Genomic DNA, 16,752 nt, shown 5'->3' on the forward strand with positions numbered 1-16,752 from the left:
TATCTGCTCAGGGTTATTCTAAGCAAGCATATTTACTGTACGCATTATGGCAGGAGGGACGCGGTGACTTGCAGTATTCTTTGAAAGATTTCTTTTCTTACGGCCCCATGACCTCGGACGGGGGAAATTGCACTGAGGAAAATGTTGTTGTGTAGTATCATACGCACACAGTCAAGGCTTCATGGTGCCTTTTGTGAACCTTGCCGAAACAGCCCGACTGGTGCCGCTGTCCAATATGTTATCCGGTTCGACATGCTGCGACCATGGGAAGGTCCTGATCGCATTTACTCCTTGAAGACACCTGGCGCAAAGTTTCGCCTACACACAGAAGACGCTTCACTCACTTCTCGACTACAGAAGTGCACGGAGTGCCCTTATACAGAGTGTGCGACGACATCTGCATTACCGTAGGGTGTCGTCCTGGTATCACACCTACCTCGATGGATTTTCGAGGATACAAAGGATTTTCGCTTTGCTTCGGAGATCGGCATAACTGCCATAAAGACTATGGCCCCAGCAGATCAAGCCAAAGGCGTAACAGAAATGGGACAGCTATGCAGAAGCTGCTTCAAGTACTTCACAGCAAAGGTGGCTGAATCACAACACGCAGCAATGTTGCCCACATTTGAAAAAAAATCTGACAAGAACCTGCCATCAAAAGTAACATTAAGGAAAGTGGCTTCCACAACGGCCTAAGGCAGTTCATGACACGAGCACTTTCATCCACCCGGAATGCTCTGCATAACTTACGTTACCTTCTTGCCTTCGTCACCTTGTCTTCTTTGCTGTTAAGTTCTTGTTATTCTGTGTGCTGTAAATATGCTTCGATATGATCACCGTGGAGAAATTTACCTCTTATAAAGACGCAAAAGTATTCTAAAGCATTCTGCTCTTCACGGGCTCCCAGCCCTTGGAATGCCTGTGTGTCATCCCGCAATGCGAGCACATATGGTTGCTCCATAATCTACATTCAGCGATTACAACACTATTGTGAACGCTAGCGTCACAACGGTTTCAAATGATAGCAATTACTTTTTATGTGAAGACAGAAGTTGAAAGTCCCGTTGGAAAATTCGATTTTGCAACACGCGGGACACCGTGCCACGGATTGTATGCGCTCCGCGTATAGGGCTGGCAAAAAATTCACAATGCGCCTACCGATGAAGTCCGACTTTTGATTTTTCTTCTGTGCACAGGACCTACCTACAACATATATAATTTTTGAGGCAAGTTTTTGGTGGGGTTTTTTAGACAAAGGCTTCCGAAATTCGTCATTTTTCGGTGGGATGGTGTTACTTAAAGAGGTGTCGCTTACGTTCCTGACAGAGTAGAGCAACAAATTATACATCATTCGATAGCCACATGAATGACAAATTAAACGGCATAAAGCTCAATCTTATCCGTTTTCTACATCGTCTGCAAAGTTGCAGTGAATATGGTGCTTTTCGGCACTTTGAGTCAACTTTGATATTTTTTTGTAAACAAACAAAAACGGACACAGCACTGCCAACGCAGGATCCTATTGTGCCATAAGTGGTCCAAAGCCAGATCAAGAAATTTCTATAATGCGACAAGAAATAGCCTTGTAGAGAACGCTCAAACCCGCGCGCGACGACACCGTCTTATGAGAGGCAGTTTTTTTCCTCCTCTCCTACTTCCCGAACCGCGCAGCGCAGAGAATTCGGAAAGCGTTTATTTCTCCTAACTCACCGACGGCTTCAACATATACTTTTTCGCTGTTCATTCGAGACGTCAAGTGTACCGGAGTGTTCGATTTGAGATGGAACTAGCCTTTAAAAGTATCATAACGGCATATTTTTGCCTTCCGTCGGGGAAGAACTGGCACCTTACCCTACCTACCTGGCCTACTCTACCCTAAGCCCGCAGCAACTGGTGGCAATAGTGGGATCGTCCATTACGATCGGCTGCTGAGCTGCAGCGGAGCGGAGTCCATTGTTTCTGGGACGGAGCTGCTCAATGTTATGACCGTGGTGTCTTTTGGCCACGATTACATTTCTGGGTCAGTTCATTTCTGCTCTGCAAGTACCTCTGAGATTATTATTGATGTCATTTCCTGTATATCAGAGGTGTGTGTTGGCAACGTTGCATGTAGCATCATGGATTTAACGTAGTTCCCTCGAACAGCCGCGTGTGTAAGGAATTGGGTTTAAATGCAAACAGTACAACAAAAAATGCCACTGTACACGCTGGCCTCGAAGACGACGATATCCGAGACCCCCTCAGCATATAAAGTACAAAAAAAAAAGCGAAACAGGAATGCCAAATTCAAGACAGAAGCCACGACATAGAACTGGAACGGCTAACGTTGGAACTAGAACTTAATCGTCATCCAGGGAACCGATTCTAAAATGTTCCAGCGTTCCAATGTGTAACAAAAAAAGGAGAATCAGTTGCGAAGTTTTATGCGGAGAGGTACAGCCAGGGTAGGGCAGCAAGGCGATATTAGTGTAGAATTGATTTTGTGTGCCAAAGTGATATAAAGTAGTGATTCCGGAGGCCACTGCTGTCCTCCGGAGCTCTGCCGTTGACAAACGGCGCAAGCAAAGGTCATTTTTGTATTGTACGAAGCGGCGGAGACCGTTACGGCGGGGGCTCCAACTACAGATAGCATGCAACACAGAACTGTAGCTTTACGCGCTCTACAGACTTGGCCAGGTTGAGAGAGGATTGCAGGAAGGACTAGAGCACAGGTATATTAGTATGTGTCCGGGATAAACTTCACGTTCGGGGAACTGCACCCACATTCATCTGGAAAGTCTGTCGGAAACATTAAACAGCCGCGGTAGCCGCGTGACCGCCCAGTCTCGCTGTGGAGGCAGATAACCTGAACAACTACGCCACATCAGCTGGTGCTACATACGTTGAACACCTCGTTTAATTACGTAGTAGCGGTTACTGTATGCACGGTTGCGTTGAGAGAAAGTGCAGTAATAATGTCTCAAAACATTCAGCAAAAATCGTACCTGAGGGCCAACTTCCTAGTGTAATGTACGAAGGGTCAGCCTTCTCAGCAAAGTCATATCTTGCATAGTCATGGTGGACAATGGTGTAGCTCAGGTCTGCGTCATTGCCGGATGATGTCAGGAAGAAGCAATAATGGCTACTAGTGCATGACTCCTTAACCTCCTGTAACGTGCTGACCCCTATGAGGGGTTGTATTATTGAATTTGGACCATCTGGTCCCGGCAAGTCGATTCCAAGTCCTGCAGTAACCAGAAACGTTGATCGTTCGTTTCGGTCTGACAATTATTAGCTGCGCTGTCAGTGCCTACATCTCATCATACTACATTATTTATTCTATGAACACTTCAAAACCAAATTCCTTTGTGCCTGCCGGGGTTTCGTGGGCCTTGCCTTTCCCGACCTACGGGGGCCGAAAGAGCCTTTTGTTTCCCGCAAGAAAATGCGAGTTACGGTATCGGAAACGCGTCTCATGCCTGTGTCAGTGCAGCTTGTTCACACAGAAACGTTACTCCCTACAATCTTTATTAACCTTATCACTGTCAAATTGACGGACGGACATGCCTGAATGAATTTACAGCCTCCGACGACTCAGTTTTGATTTACGGCTATTTCTATGGGTCGCTGAAATATTGCCTGAGTGAACTCACCCGGGCGCTTATTCCAAAAGACAGGGGCGACAGAATTTGACGCTTTATTCTTGAGCTCTGCATGCAGAGTGACAATCTGCGCCTCTACCTCAGCTTGTATATTTATTGCTGATTATTCACAAACTAAGAGGACGATGAAGGTCATCACATGGTTCTACAATAGACATACTCGTACGAGACTACAATGTACGATGTACAATGCTAAAGCAGATTGCATATTAGGAAAAAATCATAGATAAGTACAGCCGACATGTGCAATCCAAAACAGCGTATTTCAGGAGACCGGGAAGAATGACAGGTTGTTGGAGAAGTAAACGAGAGCAGAGTTCTCTGGGAAATACGCTATTGAACTTAATAAGGGTTTTGGAAGGGAGCTACACTACATAGACTTCTGAGAGATGAAAAAGTGAATTTCTGAATGATGTTAAATAACGCACGTGATACATTCAAGTTATGGTCGGCATAGTGGCGTCGCTAGGGTACGGGTCACCCGGTGCGGGAGCTCTTTGCGTCACCTCTCACCCCACCCCATGCCCCCATTAACGGATACCTTTCCGTACCAGGCGGTTCACGATAAATAAACATATTACACCACACTCAAAAATAAAAAAAAGTGCCTCGCAGAAGGGTCATCATGTTGTTTTTGGCGACATCGTGCCACAGGGAACGGGAGCAAGTGGCAGTATTGGTGCGGCGCGTCACACCTTCCGTCGCTTCACTCGGTGCGGACCGCACCCTCCTAGTGACGCTACTGAGTCGGCACGCTGTAGACGTGCAACGAGCTCTGAAGAAGTGCAGTAGCTGCAATGAAATGGTACGGAAGAATTTGCGGAACAGGCACATAGCCGCGAAAAATAAGTGGAACGCTTAGAAGGATCACTATAGTTTAATTTGACAAGCTTTCGAACTGAGTCCATTCTTCATCAGGTGCGCACCTGATGACGACGGGCTCCGTCGGAAAGATTGTCACGTTGTCACAAACTATATTGATGCTTCTAACCGTTCCGTTTATTTTTCGTGGCTACTCCTTCCTGGACTTCACACTGTTTTTTGTTTCTTTTTTTTACTTCGCTGTTCACTAACAGGCAAATACGAAAGAGTTTTCTTCTGTCAGAGAATTTGGGTAGACCTAAGTCATGTTTCATTAGGGGCGCTTGAGAGTTTCGAATGATGAGTGATGAAGAAACGAACGCATCTGCTGTACACAGATCATACATATAGTACAGCGCGCGTGAAGACTCTCGTTAGAAGTGCGCTAAGCGAAAGGTACGGCGAACAAATGCAAGCGAACTGTGGGCATGCCTGTAAGTGACTCAGATGTGGTGTGACTTTTCCTGATAACTTAGATGTAAAATTGGTCAGAGGTGCAGGCACGAATGAGATTGGATTCATAAGTGAGCCAGAATACAAAGCTAGAGAGAAATGAACAAATACAAATTTACTAACATTGAGCTCCATCAGCTAGGTATTACACAAGTCATCAATTGTATAGAAGCCGTGCTGCGGGTAAGATTGGTCTGATAGAGACGAGATTGCGTGATAGATGACCCAGTCATGAACAAAACGGTGTTTCGGAAGATCATATGTAGATAGGAATGAAATGCACTGGCGATTTAGCGGTAAATGCGAGAGAAATGCATTAGCATTAATATGATGATGATGATTGGGGGTTTTGTGGCGCAGCGACAACACAGGCCATAATGCGCCAATACTGTGATTAAAATGTGACTACTTAAAAATAGGTGCGATGTTTAAAAAAGAGAGAAACAACTGATCAAAAGCAAGCCTAAAACTACAAAAGATTCACAATTCCAATGTCTTTTAAAAAACTGAAAACTCGACTAAAAGGGATGATAGCCTCATCACCGAGCAATAGTGCTGGGTGAAGAGGTAAGAAATATGTATAAAATTCCTTAAAATGACGATGACGATGAGTTTCGTGATGTGGACATGTGATGAGTATGTGCATAACAGAAAGAAGCTCACCACAATGCGTGCATTGAGGCGGCTCCTCTCTGTGAAGTAAAAACTTGTGTGTAACGTATGTATGACCTATCCGTAATTTTGATTGTAACAGACTACACAGACGATTTTCCAGGTACTCTCCATGACTTTGAATGTGAGGTTTGATCAAGTGGAGTTTGTTGCATGTCTGTGTATCCCAGAAGCTCTGCCACTTAGCGTAAATTGATTTCTTGAGTGTTGACCTAATATCTTGGATGGGGATTTCAAATGGGGTAATGTCACTGGAAGTTGCAGCTGCAGCAGCCTGGTCTGCTAATTCATTACCCAATATGCCAGTGTGGCTCGGCACCCAGCACAGGATAATAGAATAACTCCTCTTCTGTGCAGAGTTGGCCAAGGATTGTGCGCGTTGCACAAGGAAATTCTTTTGTTTCTGTCTGCTACAAATGGCATTAATGGAGCTCAAGGAATCACTGTATATAATGGCTGATTTTATGCAACCTTGAAGAATGTAGCTCAGTGCAAGGATAATGGCATACACCTCTGCAGTAAAAATGGAAGCTATATTTTTTATACGATGTGACCTTGTGCATGTTCCAGAAATCATGGCACAAGTCACTCCTGCGCTAGACTTTGACCCATCAGTATAAATTTCAGCATGGTTTCCAAAACTTTCTTTCCAGTGTTCGAATTCCTGGTAGAAGAGCAAGGGTTCAGGCGAGCTGGTACATTGTAAAACGACGATAAAACCAGAGACACGGAACAGAAAAAAGACAACACGACACGTTTTCAAACACAGCAACCCATTTGATGAACAGACCTACACTCCCAATAACCTCCGGATGGGTGGAAAGGGGGAAACAGAGGGAACACTAACGTAATTGCCTCGTGACTTAATCTCTTTGTACTCAGCTAAGAGTCGCCCAAACGGGTCACGCACCTTTTTCAATACACTTGTCTCTTCTCACTGTCTCACTGTCTCACTGGAAAGGGACGAGGCAATTGCGTTAGTGTTCCCTCTGTTTCCCCTTTCCACCCATCCGGAGGTTATTGGGAGTGTAGGTCTGTTCATTAAATGGGTTGCTGTGTTTGAGAACGTGTCGTGTTGTCTTTTTTCTGTTCCGTGTCTCTGGTTTTATCGTCGTTTTTCGAATTCCTGTTGTAGTGTTGATGTAGCAGTTTCCTGTTTCCTGTACTTTGTCAATGTAGTATCGGACCTTGGAGGTGGTTCCCAAGGTGGGAGCCTTTTACCACACTTCAAAACTGGGGTGTTATAGCAAGAAAATTCGTGATCCAGAACATCCCCCTCAATGCGCATAGAAAAAGGAGGGACTACCGAGGGTCTGTTTATAAAGAGTTGCTTAAACCGTGTACTTGAGACAGAAGTGAGTGCTGGATGTTGCGGAAAAGTTATTAGTCTTAGTGCATATGATGCTGCGAGGTAAAAGCGCCGTCTTTTTAAGGAATATTCATGAGATTCGACATACAGGCTTTGGACCGGTGAGGTTGGGAAAGCACCGAGAACGAGCCTGAGTCCCTGGTGATGAATAGTATCTAAGGATTTCAACACAGACTGACGGGCAGAGCCATAGACGACGGACCCGTAATCTATCTTCGAGCGAATGCAAGATGTATACACACGGCGGAGTGTCTCCCGGTCAGCACCCCAGGATCTGTTAGAGAGGATTTTCACTAAATTCATCGACTTGAGGCACTTCACCTTTGCAAGTTTTGAATATGAGACTTGAAGGAGAGCTTAGAGTCGAATATGACACCAAGAAATTTGCTCTCCGATTTTACAGGTATATCTTGCCCATGAAGTTTGAGCGTGGATGGTGGAAATGCTCCTCTCATTCTCACAAAGTGGACACACACTGTCTTCTCTGTGGAGAATTTAAACCCGTTCAGTGAAGACCATTTGGCCATTTTATTTATACACAGCTGCATCTGTCGTTCACATCTTGACAAGCTTCCCGAACAGCATGATATTTGGACGTCATCCATATACAAAGAGTACGATATGGAAGGTGGAATGACGCTTGCTATAGAGTTAATTTTAACCAAGAATAATGTCACACTAAGAACGGATCCCTGCGGGACACCATTCTCTTGCACAAATTAACGGGACAAAGTAGTTCCAAGCTGTATTCTAAATGTTCTGTGCTGAAGGAAATCAGCAATGCATTTAAAAAGGCGACCTCTTACACCAATGGAATAGAGGTCCTGCAGGATACCGTATCGCCATGCGGTGTCATACGCTTTTTCCATATCAAAGAAAACTGACAAACAGTGTTGCTTTCGGACAAAAGCTTCGCGAATAGTTGTTTCTAGACGAATGAGGTGATCCACTGTGGAACACCCCATTCGGAAACCGCACTGGAATTCAGATATACAATTATTTGTTTCTAGGAGGTGGATCAGTCGGTTGTTTACCATTCGCTCAAAGGTTTTACCTATGCAGCTCGTGAGAGCAATAGGACGGTAACTGGCTGGATTTGAAGCTTCCTTCCCTGGTATAGGAGGGGTATTACAGTGGCAATTTTCCATGCAGATGGTAATGTGCCCTGTATCCAAACATGGTTGAAGAAGTTGAGTAAACATTTTTTTGATAAGTCAGACAGGTGGTCGAGCATGGAATATGTAACTCGATCTGGGCCTGGAGCAGTTGCTTTTGCAGCTAATAACGAGCGTGAAAGTTCTACCATGGTAAATGATTGCTTGTACGCAGAACCATCGCCATCATGTATCGGAAGTTTTTGTTTTTCAGCTCTTTGTTTAGTTTTAAGAAATTCACTTGTATAGTGGGAAGAGCTTGAAATGCTTTCGAAGTGTTCACCGAGGACATTAGCCTGTTCTTCTAGGCTTTGGCATGCCTGGCCATTGACTTCTAAAAGAGGAACTGAACGACTGAGATGTTCCCCTCTGATTTTGCGGAGTCTGTCCCACACCACTTTGGATGGGGTATTACAGGACCGAGAAGAAACAAAGTTGCGTCAAGAGGACCGCTTAGCTTGTTTTCGCGTCCATCTGGCCTTTGCTCTTGCCGCTTACTGTTTAAAAAAAACAGTAAGAGATTTTGTGTTGTGGGGTACCTCCGAAATGTACCCCACGCCCGATTTTGAAGTTTGCGAGTTTCCTCGCATTCACTCCACCAGGGTTTAGGTCGCTTTGGAAGACGACCAGAAGTCTGGGGAATGAATTGTATTGCCGCGTCAAGGATGACGTTGTTGATAAGATTGCTAGCTTCCTCGACCGTCACTGTATCAATAGGAATCAGAGAGAGGTCACATTTTTCAGAGAACTGATTCCAGTCGGCTAGTTGAAATTTCCATCTGGGAGGGCGTGTTGTCAGAGTGTTGACTATAGTACGATATTTTAACACTACTGGGAAGTGATCACTCCCCCGAGGATTCTGTTCAACTGTCCAGTCAAGAAACTGGACAATTGATGGGCTGCATAATGAAATGTCTATGGAAGAAAAAAATTGTGTTGCAGGGTTCACATAGGTAGGTAACCCAGTATTCAGGAGAGAGTGACCCCGAAAGGAGGACCCTCTCCAACATTTTCCCCCGTGCATCTAGCTTTGCACTTCCCCACAAAGGATTGTGGGCATTCAGGTCGCCCAAAATCATAAACGGCTGGGGGAGTTGTTTGCATAGATCTTCGAAATCTCTTTGCTCTACTACCACTGATGGGGGCAGGTAGAGTGAGCATATCGTCAAAGTCCTCTCGAGGCACACCTCGACTGCTACTGCCTCCAAGTCTGTAATGAGTGGGAAGTATTTTGCAGGTATGCACTGGCGGAAGGACTACAGCCACACCACCAGATGCACGTGCGCTGTCTGTGCGGTCCTTCCTGAAAACATTATACCGCCGGAAAGGGTTTAAGTTTTCTTTGTGTAGGTATGTTTCCTGCAGGCAGAAGCAGACAGCTCTGTACTTTTCGAAAAGATCGTGTACATCGTCAACGTTACTGTAGAGGCCTCGACAGTTCCACTGAAGGAATACCTGTCCCATAATTATAATGGAAATAAGGAAGAGCAGAGGGACTCTGCACATTGTGTGTTAAGGGGGTGTGACCCTTGGCGGGGGAAGCCTCTGTTTCTCCTTCGACTTGCCTCTACCTCGACCTCCGTGTTTTTCTCTTTGCTCCTTCCCAAGGGAAGGAGCTCTCCGGTCCAGTGTACTTGGAAGACTTGACGACGATTTCTGCGACGTGCAGTCATCGTCGTCAAGCTCCATTGAGTGTGTGAGTGTGAAAGCGCGCCATCAACCTCCGTAGAGATTGTGGCGGGAGCCGGCGGAGGCGAACTCTCCGCAGACTTTTCTTGTGTTTGGGGAGTGTGGAGTGGAGTCCCACAAGTTTGGGTTGCCACGGATACTCTGAGCGATGCCACTCCCCGGCGCACCGCTTCAGAGAAAGATCCTCTTTTTTGAAACTTCAGTTGCGTTTTCGCTGCTTTGTATGTCAGCTGCTGTACAGTCTTAATTCTCAAGATTTCTTTTTCATCACTAAAGCGTGGGCAGCTTCTTGAATAGGAAGGATGGTTGCCTTCACCGTTGACACAACGGAAACTGTTTTTGCACGACTCTGGGGTATGGTCATTGCCGTCACCCGCGCACTTGGGGCATATCAGGTGTCCACGGCACACTTGGGAATGGTGGCCAAATCTTTGGCACTTCAAACATCGACGCGGGTTAGGTATACACTCTAAAAACGGTGGCACTTTAGTGACACGTGAAATTGGTGTGACACTCGGGGGCGAGCCCAAACTTGGATTTGGAATGTGTCACAGAGCGAACTTAGTCCATATATAGTTACCGGAAACGCGTTTTTCGTAGATGCTTACTGAAGCGTGGGGGGGGGGGGGGGCGTTTGAACACTGGAGCTGTGACACTTGCCACATCCGTGTGCACGGCAGGATGGTGCATCATGTGAGGGCATCCTTCAGTGAAGCACGGACGTATCGGTAAGTTCTTTCGGGTTCGTTTTCTTTTCGGAACGACGAAGGCAATGAAATCATGTGAATACAGGGAGGCTGGAGGATAAATTGGAGCAAAGTGTGCCGCATTGTCTCTGTGTCTCTGCCCCTCTGTCGAACGCGAGGACACTTTCGGAAACCCTACCTTGCTTTCCCTAGAGCATTACGAAATACTTGACTTTATGTATGTGAAATTGTTACCAAGCAGACAATCGCATCCGCGCGTCTGCACCACGGGCACGACGCGTATTCGCGTAATGCGCGTCCTTCACCAGTGCATCTGTGCGCCATAATTCTTTGACATCCGAAATCGCAAGTTACAGCGATGGAGAGAAATTCAAATGTTTTTGAGTAGCTCCCGAGAATGGAGGCTTTGCGGCCTGTTTTTCTTCTTACTTCATTGCGCCGTTTCTTCCGGTTACGCTCTGCATTTCGTTTGTGTTTACTTATCTTTTTTAATGTGTCGTGATCTAAACTGACCACTTATGTCTACGACCTGCAGAACACCCTTTTAGGAAATTTCAGAATAGCGTGTGAGTCGCCAACGCAAGCGCAAATGAAGCTCTTTTGCTACTTATTCAGTTACCATGCTTCCCTTCAGGACACCCCTGTATGCAGTTCGAGCAACGATTGCCATCTTAGTCGGGGTTCTACGGAATCAAGCAACCAGGAGGGTCTTGAACTAAGTGCTTGCCGCGCGATTACTTCGCAGTGTATCGATTCTGAAATAAAATGTTTCTCTTTTCACGTGACCCCTATGTAGCGTGCCTTCCACATACGAGTACATCAGGTGTCAGTGTCCGCTGCATGTTTCACCCATCTCTGAAGTCTATAGAGCCACATTCTGAGAATCTTCTGCATAAAAGTTAAGTAGCTGTCTCATATTCTGTCTCATGTTGTCTCGGACGCTATGCATGGCTCCTACCCCGTGTGGGCTCGTGGGAGCGCACTAAATGCACTACCAAGATTGTCAAGATTGAGATTGAGACAATACACTCAACTTTTATGCAACTAGGCGATGTTGCGACCACGGGGGCAACGTCATGACTGACGCCGTGGGAGAATGTCCGTCCTGTGCCGACATCATATGGCTCATAGTGTCTGAGGGGAACCCACGAAATACCCCAAGCAGCACAGCCGGCATCTCTGTGAGGCCGACAACCGAAAGCCCTTTCGCTAGCACCACCAGCACAGTCGTGACCACGATACCACCTGCACTCTAAACATAGAGCTCATCGCATAGCACGCCGACGGCCACCATTGTACAGATCGATGTCTTCATCACTGTTGGTTTGTTGAAAACGCCATCTCGGGACAAGGCTTGCGCCTCCTGTTTTCAGCTAACCAACAGTGATAACTGCATCATTCTGTACCATGGTTGGTCTTCGGCGTGCTATGCGGTGAAGCTCTGTTTTTAGAGTGTGCGACGTTTTTTGTGACACTTGTTGTGGGAGCTCTCGTGACACATGCTTCAAAAAGCAAAAAGGAACAAAAAGCGTCTGGAAGTGACACTTGAGCAAAGCGTCACTTTTTTGCAAAAAAGTGACACTTGCAACGCGTCACAAAAGTGTCACCATTTTCAGAGTGTATAGGGTCGGACGTGACAGTTTACATACCCAGCCTTGATTTCTGCGGGGAGCGAGTGCAATTGAAAAGATAAGATGATGTGCCTGGTTGGTATTTCTTTGTTGTCCCTGCGGATGGATATCCGTTTGGCATTGATCACCCCTTGGTCTTTTAAACCCTCCTCGATCTCACTTTCGGAGCACTGCAGTAGCTCCTCACTAGATATAACGCCTCGGACTGTGTTGAGTGTGCGGTGTGCAGTCACTGAAACTGGAATATTACCAATCTGTTTTACTGACAATAGTGCTGAGCTCTGCTGCCTGCTCTGGACCTCAATGTGGATGTCACCAGTTCTCATTTTTTTTGCACTGTACGCTTTACCTATTACTTGTTCGAGAGTTTTAGCGACGAGAAAGGGAGATACATTAGCTAGTGGTTTTGTCTGATCTTCAGCCTGAAGGATGAGGATCTTCGGGAACCATGGTTCTGGAGCAGAACTGAAAAACTGCAATGTTTGCGCTTCGGTGCGGTGCCTTTTGAGGCGCCGATCATGTTTTTGTGAGTTCGCGTTATCCATAAAGTGGAATAGGTGATTCGGTGCAGCAGGTGTCACCCACCATAGAGCCCAACGAGGGAACGTGTTCCAGACGTTAACACTGCCTCTACACTATACCCAAGTGCAGTTTTCTGAAGAAAGGAGTACTGCCCAAGGTTGACCCTTGCCGCCAAAGAAGGTGAAAAGAGGAAGAAGTGGGCGGGAGGAGAGACAGAAAAAGGAAAGAAACGAAAAGTGAGATGGCGACTAGCTGAATAGTCCTGGTCGGGCCTTCCAGGACCACCCGTCTATGCGAAGCAGAGGCCAACGTGGTGTATTGCTTTCCCAGAGGGGCCCCGAAGGGTCCAAACCAACCTCCGAGTCCACTCAACTGCCAGGACCCCCTTTCCTCAGACACGAGAAAGCCACGCACAGCTATACGTGGGGGTCTCCCTCCTGCGGCGACCCAACCGTTGGTGCAGGAGGGGGCTACTACGGCTGCTGCCGGGCGATGGGGGCGCCAAGTTCCCGACGCCGGGCATTAGCATTAACAGCCTTTTCAGGTCCATACTTGACTTCCGGTTTAAACCCAACTTCCGGTTTTCTACTTCCAGTCTAAACCCGACTTCTGGTTGTCCACATCCCGTCTAAACTTGACTTTCGGCATAGAACTCGACTTCCGGTCTAACCCGACTTCCGGTTGTCCACCTCCAGTCAATGCTTGATTCCTGGTTTGACACTTTCAATTGCTATATGGAAGTCCATTTAATCAACCTTTAATTGACCTCAATTACTTTCAATTACCCTGCAATTACCCTAGGTAACCGCGGGTTACATGAGTTAATCTTGAATTCCCTTAATTACCTTCAATTACGTTTACTTGCCTTAATTACTCTCAATTCCCCTTTAATTGACGTTAATTACATTTCATTACCTCCGGTATAACCTGCGGTTACGTTCGGTATTTTTTAATTTAATTATTTTAATTACACAGAACTTACATTCATTATCTTTAAACTCAACTATCTTGTTTTAATTGCCTTCAATTACTCTTACCTGTTACTCTTAATTACCTTCGACTACTTCAATTTCAAATCAATTGACTTCATTTACATTTACCCTCGTATATCCTCTCTGCATGTCCACTTATACCGCTGTCTTGGTGAAGCTTCACTATCTGATACACGGACACACACACACACGCGCGCGCGCGCGCACAGAGAGAAACATCCAGAGCAGGCACGAAACGGTACATCTCATCCCGGCGCGTGCTGAAGAAGAGGCAAGAAGCTTCCAGACACACCGCCTGCTCTCTGGCAAACGCACGAGCTATTTCTAGACTTTTCGGCGCGACGCTTGCGCGATGCTTGTGCGCTCCAGGCTGCAGCATTCATTCTTTGGACTCAGTTGTGTTCAGAGAGCTACCACTCTTGTGCTTTTGCTACCAAGTAGTTTAATAAACCGTTTGCTGTTTATTCGACGACTCGCCGGCCCATTTCGCTTCGTGACAGTATGATTACTCCTGTATGCGCCCGCGAAGTGAGTTGGATTTAACTGTTGTGCTCGCCAACAACACGTGACTCAAAGATTGTTAAGACTGTGAGCTCGCCGCTATGATCGTGATAACAAGGATGAATCATGGTGGCAACACCTTCCTGTGTATTACTTTTATTTGAAAGCCGTGATATGTAGACAACAGAAAGAAAGATATCTTGTAAACAGTTGCTTTATTATGGAACTCAGTGGTGACCAGCTCATAAACAATTGACGCTGACATTGATAATTGATTGATTGGTAAACAATTGACGTTGAGTAACGAGTTGTTGGCGAGCACAACAGTTAAATCCAACTCACTTCGCGGGCACATACAACAGTAATCATACCGAAACTACCGAAACCCGAAATATCGAAACACCTCTGAGGCAGTGGACTGGCCTGATTTCGCCAGTTTCCGCTTGCCGCTAGAGTGTCGTACCGAGGTGAAAATACACAGCTCGCGTGTTCCGTAAACTTTTGTCGGGACCTGTACGGTTGGAGACTAAGGAGCGTTAGCCTGAGGACGAGACGAATGTGAGGCAGCTGGTCCAATGTTTTTATTTTATTTTTTAAAGCTGGAAGATACAATATGTTTGAAAACCTTTATTCAGGCTAGCACGAAGGCTATGCAGCGAGATTGCTTGTTGCGTTTCAAACGAGTATCTTTCATGAAAACCATGCCACTGTGATAAAAACAAGAATGCGCTCCAAGAAAGCAGAAGCGGCGCACCTGCACGATGAAGGCCTCGCCTACCGAACGACAGCGCGGCGAGCGCTGTGCACCAGCTGAATAGGGAAAGAGAGTGAACACCGAAGCGTCCTGTGCAGCTGTTCGTTATCTTCCGTCACACCCGCATGTGAACCAGGCGCATGAACGTAATAGACAGCCTGGTGGCTGAGCGCATTTGTAAACTGCTCCGCCTGAGAAATATTATGACCAGGATTCAGTGACACATATCAGATTAGTTTAGCCGGAACCCAACAAGCGGCGTATAGAGCATGAACTCTGCTCCTTTTCCTCTCCCCTCTGCACACTCATCCAGGTTGTCGTGAACACCCTTTCCGATTAGAGCACTGCACGGGCTCGGGCTTTCCCGGAAACCCAAGCGCGGGCCGGGAAAGCTTTCGTTTGTGGGCCTGGGCTGGGCTTGGACTTGACCATTATGGGCCCGTACAGCGCCGGGCCTAGGTCGGACTCGAGGCTGTGTTATCCCCTCTTAGACAGTCACGGTCAAATTGTACAGTCTGATACAGTGGACCAGGCCGGTAAGCTTGTGAATTTCTCAGGCTCGTGCCAGGGCTAGGGCCGAGAAACTTAGAATCATTCTGGCTTGGACCGCGCCCTGGGTAATGATGCAGCCGTCGGGCCCGGCCTGGGCGGGTAAATCAAAGGAAGGCTGGGCTCGCTCCCGGTCTGAGCCTGAAAATACGGCCCGTGCAGTGCTCTATTTCGGATATCTGAGACGGATAAAGCCGTGCTAGGGTGCTAGATTTGTCTAAGCTCAACTAAAGTCAATGAATGACGTCGCACGGGGAGGAGCTTCAGGAGTTCTTCAGGAGGAAGTTCAGGAAAAACATTTCCCTTTCCCGGCAACAGAAGTTGGGTCTACGTCAGTGCCGATTAAAATCAGTCTGTGAGCGACCTGCCCACTGGCACGAGGGTGATAGAATGAAGAACGAGAAAGTGCACCGCTTCTATCTGTTCCGGTGAAAAGTGAACTGTGGAGCGATACATCCTTGAAGGCTTCAAGGTCAAATCGTTCGTTGTCAAATATATTTGGGCTGCGAGAACATTAGAATATTTCGGATATCGAGGCGCATAACTGTGTCTAGAATCGAATTCTGAATTGTATGTTAAATTTCTCCCGAACGGAATACATACTTTTGTATGTATTCGGTTTGGGAGAAAGATTGATTCTATAGCACGACCCGGGGACTGATCCCATAGCACACGAAAAGTCCGCGGATACTGATTCGCAGAAATTGCCGGCCGAGCAATCCTTCCGTCAAGTAATTAATTAATAATTGGGGGTTTACGTCGCGAGACAACTGAGGCGTCAAGTTATTCAAAAGAAAAAAAAAAAGACGGAACACCGGTTGAGATGCCTGTTCTTGTTATCTCCTCACTGTTGCTTTAGATAGCTGCGTCGTTTGAGCCTTGCTGCCGATATGAGCAGAAGCATAGAAGCGAGAACTCAAGGGGAGACCCATTGTTTCTTTCCACAGTACTGTACATTACGTGATGGAGCGGTACATTGTGGTACGGTAATGCCTTTTCTGATGAAATTGGGGAAAATCGAAATGCCCCTTCGCTTTCGGACAAGAAAATACCAAAAGAAAGGCACAAACGACAAATAAAGAAAAAACGACAAATAAAATAAAGAAATGTTACGCTGACTTGGCACATTTCACAGTTCTGTTCACAAGACGTTATTTTTCGCGACTGAAAATCCACAAAGTACTTGCAAGTCACGGCAAACGGTGGTAAAAAAGTCACGGTGACTTGCTTGCCGGGGAGAAAATAACGTCAAGGACA

The 16,752-nt window shown here is 46.4% G+C and overlaps 1 protein-coding gene across 3 annotated transcripts in view; it reads right to left on the reverse strand.

Moving 5' to 3' along the window:
• Window positions 1–16,752, reverse strand: part of LOC135387031 (phospholipid-transporting ATPase ABCA1-like) — a 476,077-nt gene that overhangs the window by 374,825 nt on the left and 84,500 nt on the right. For 2 of the 3 annotated variants that reach the window (XM_064616459.1, XM_064616458.1), the window contains exon 3: window positions 2,985–3,224. The exons of the other annotated variant lie outside the window; for it this stretch is intronic. In XM_064616459.1, the coding sequence (XP_064472529.1) occupies window positions 2,985–3,224 (240 nt within the window). The remainder of the gene's footprint in view (window positions 1–2,984; window positions 3,225–16,752) is intronic. 3 annotated transcript variants of the gene reach the window in all.

Source organism: Ornithodoros turicata, chromosome 3 (genome assembly GCF_037126465.1).
Source record: "Ornithodoros turicata isolate Travis chromosome 3, ASM3712646v1, whole genome shotgun sequence".
Lineage (NCBI taxonomy): Eukaryota > Metazoa > Arthropoda > Arachnida > Ixodida > Argasidae > Ornithodoros > Ornithodoros turicata.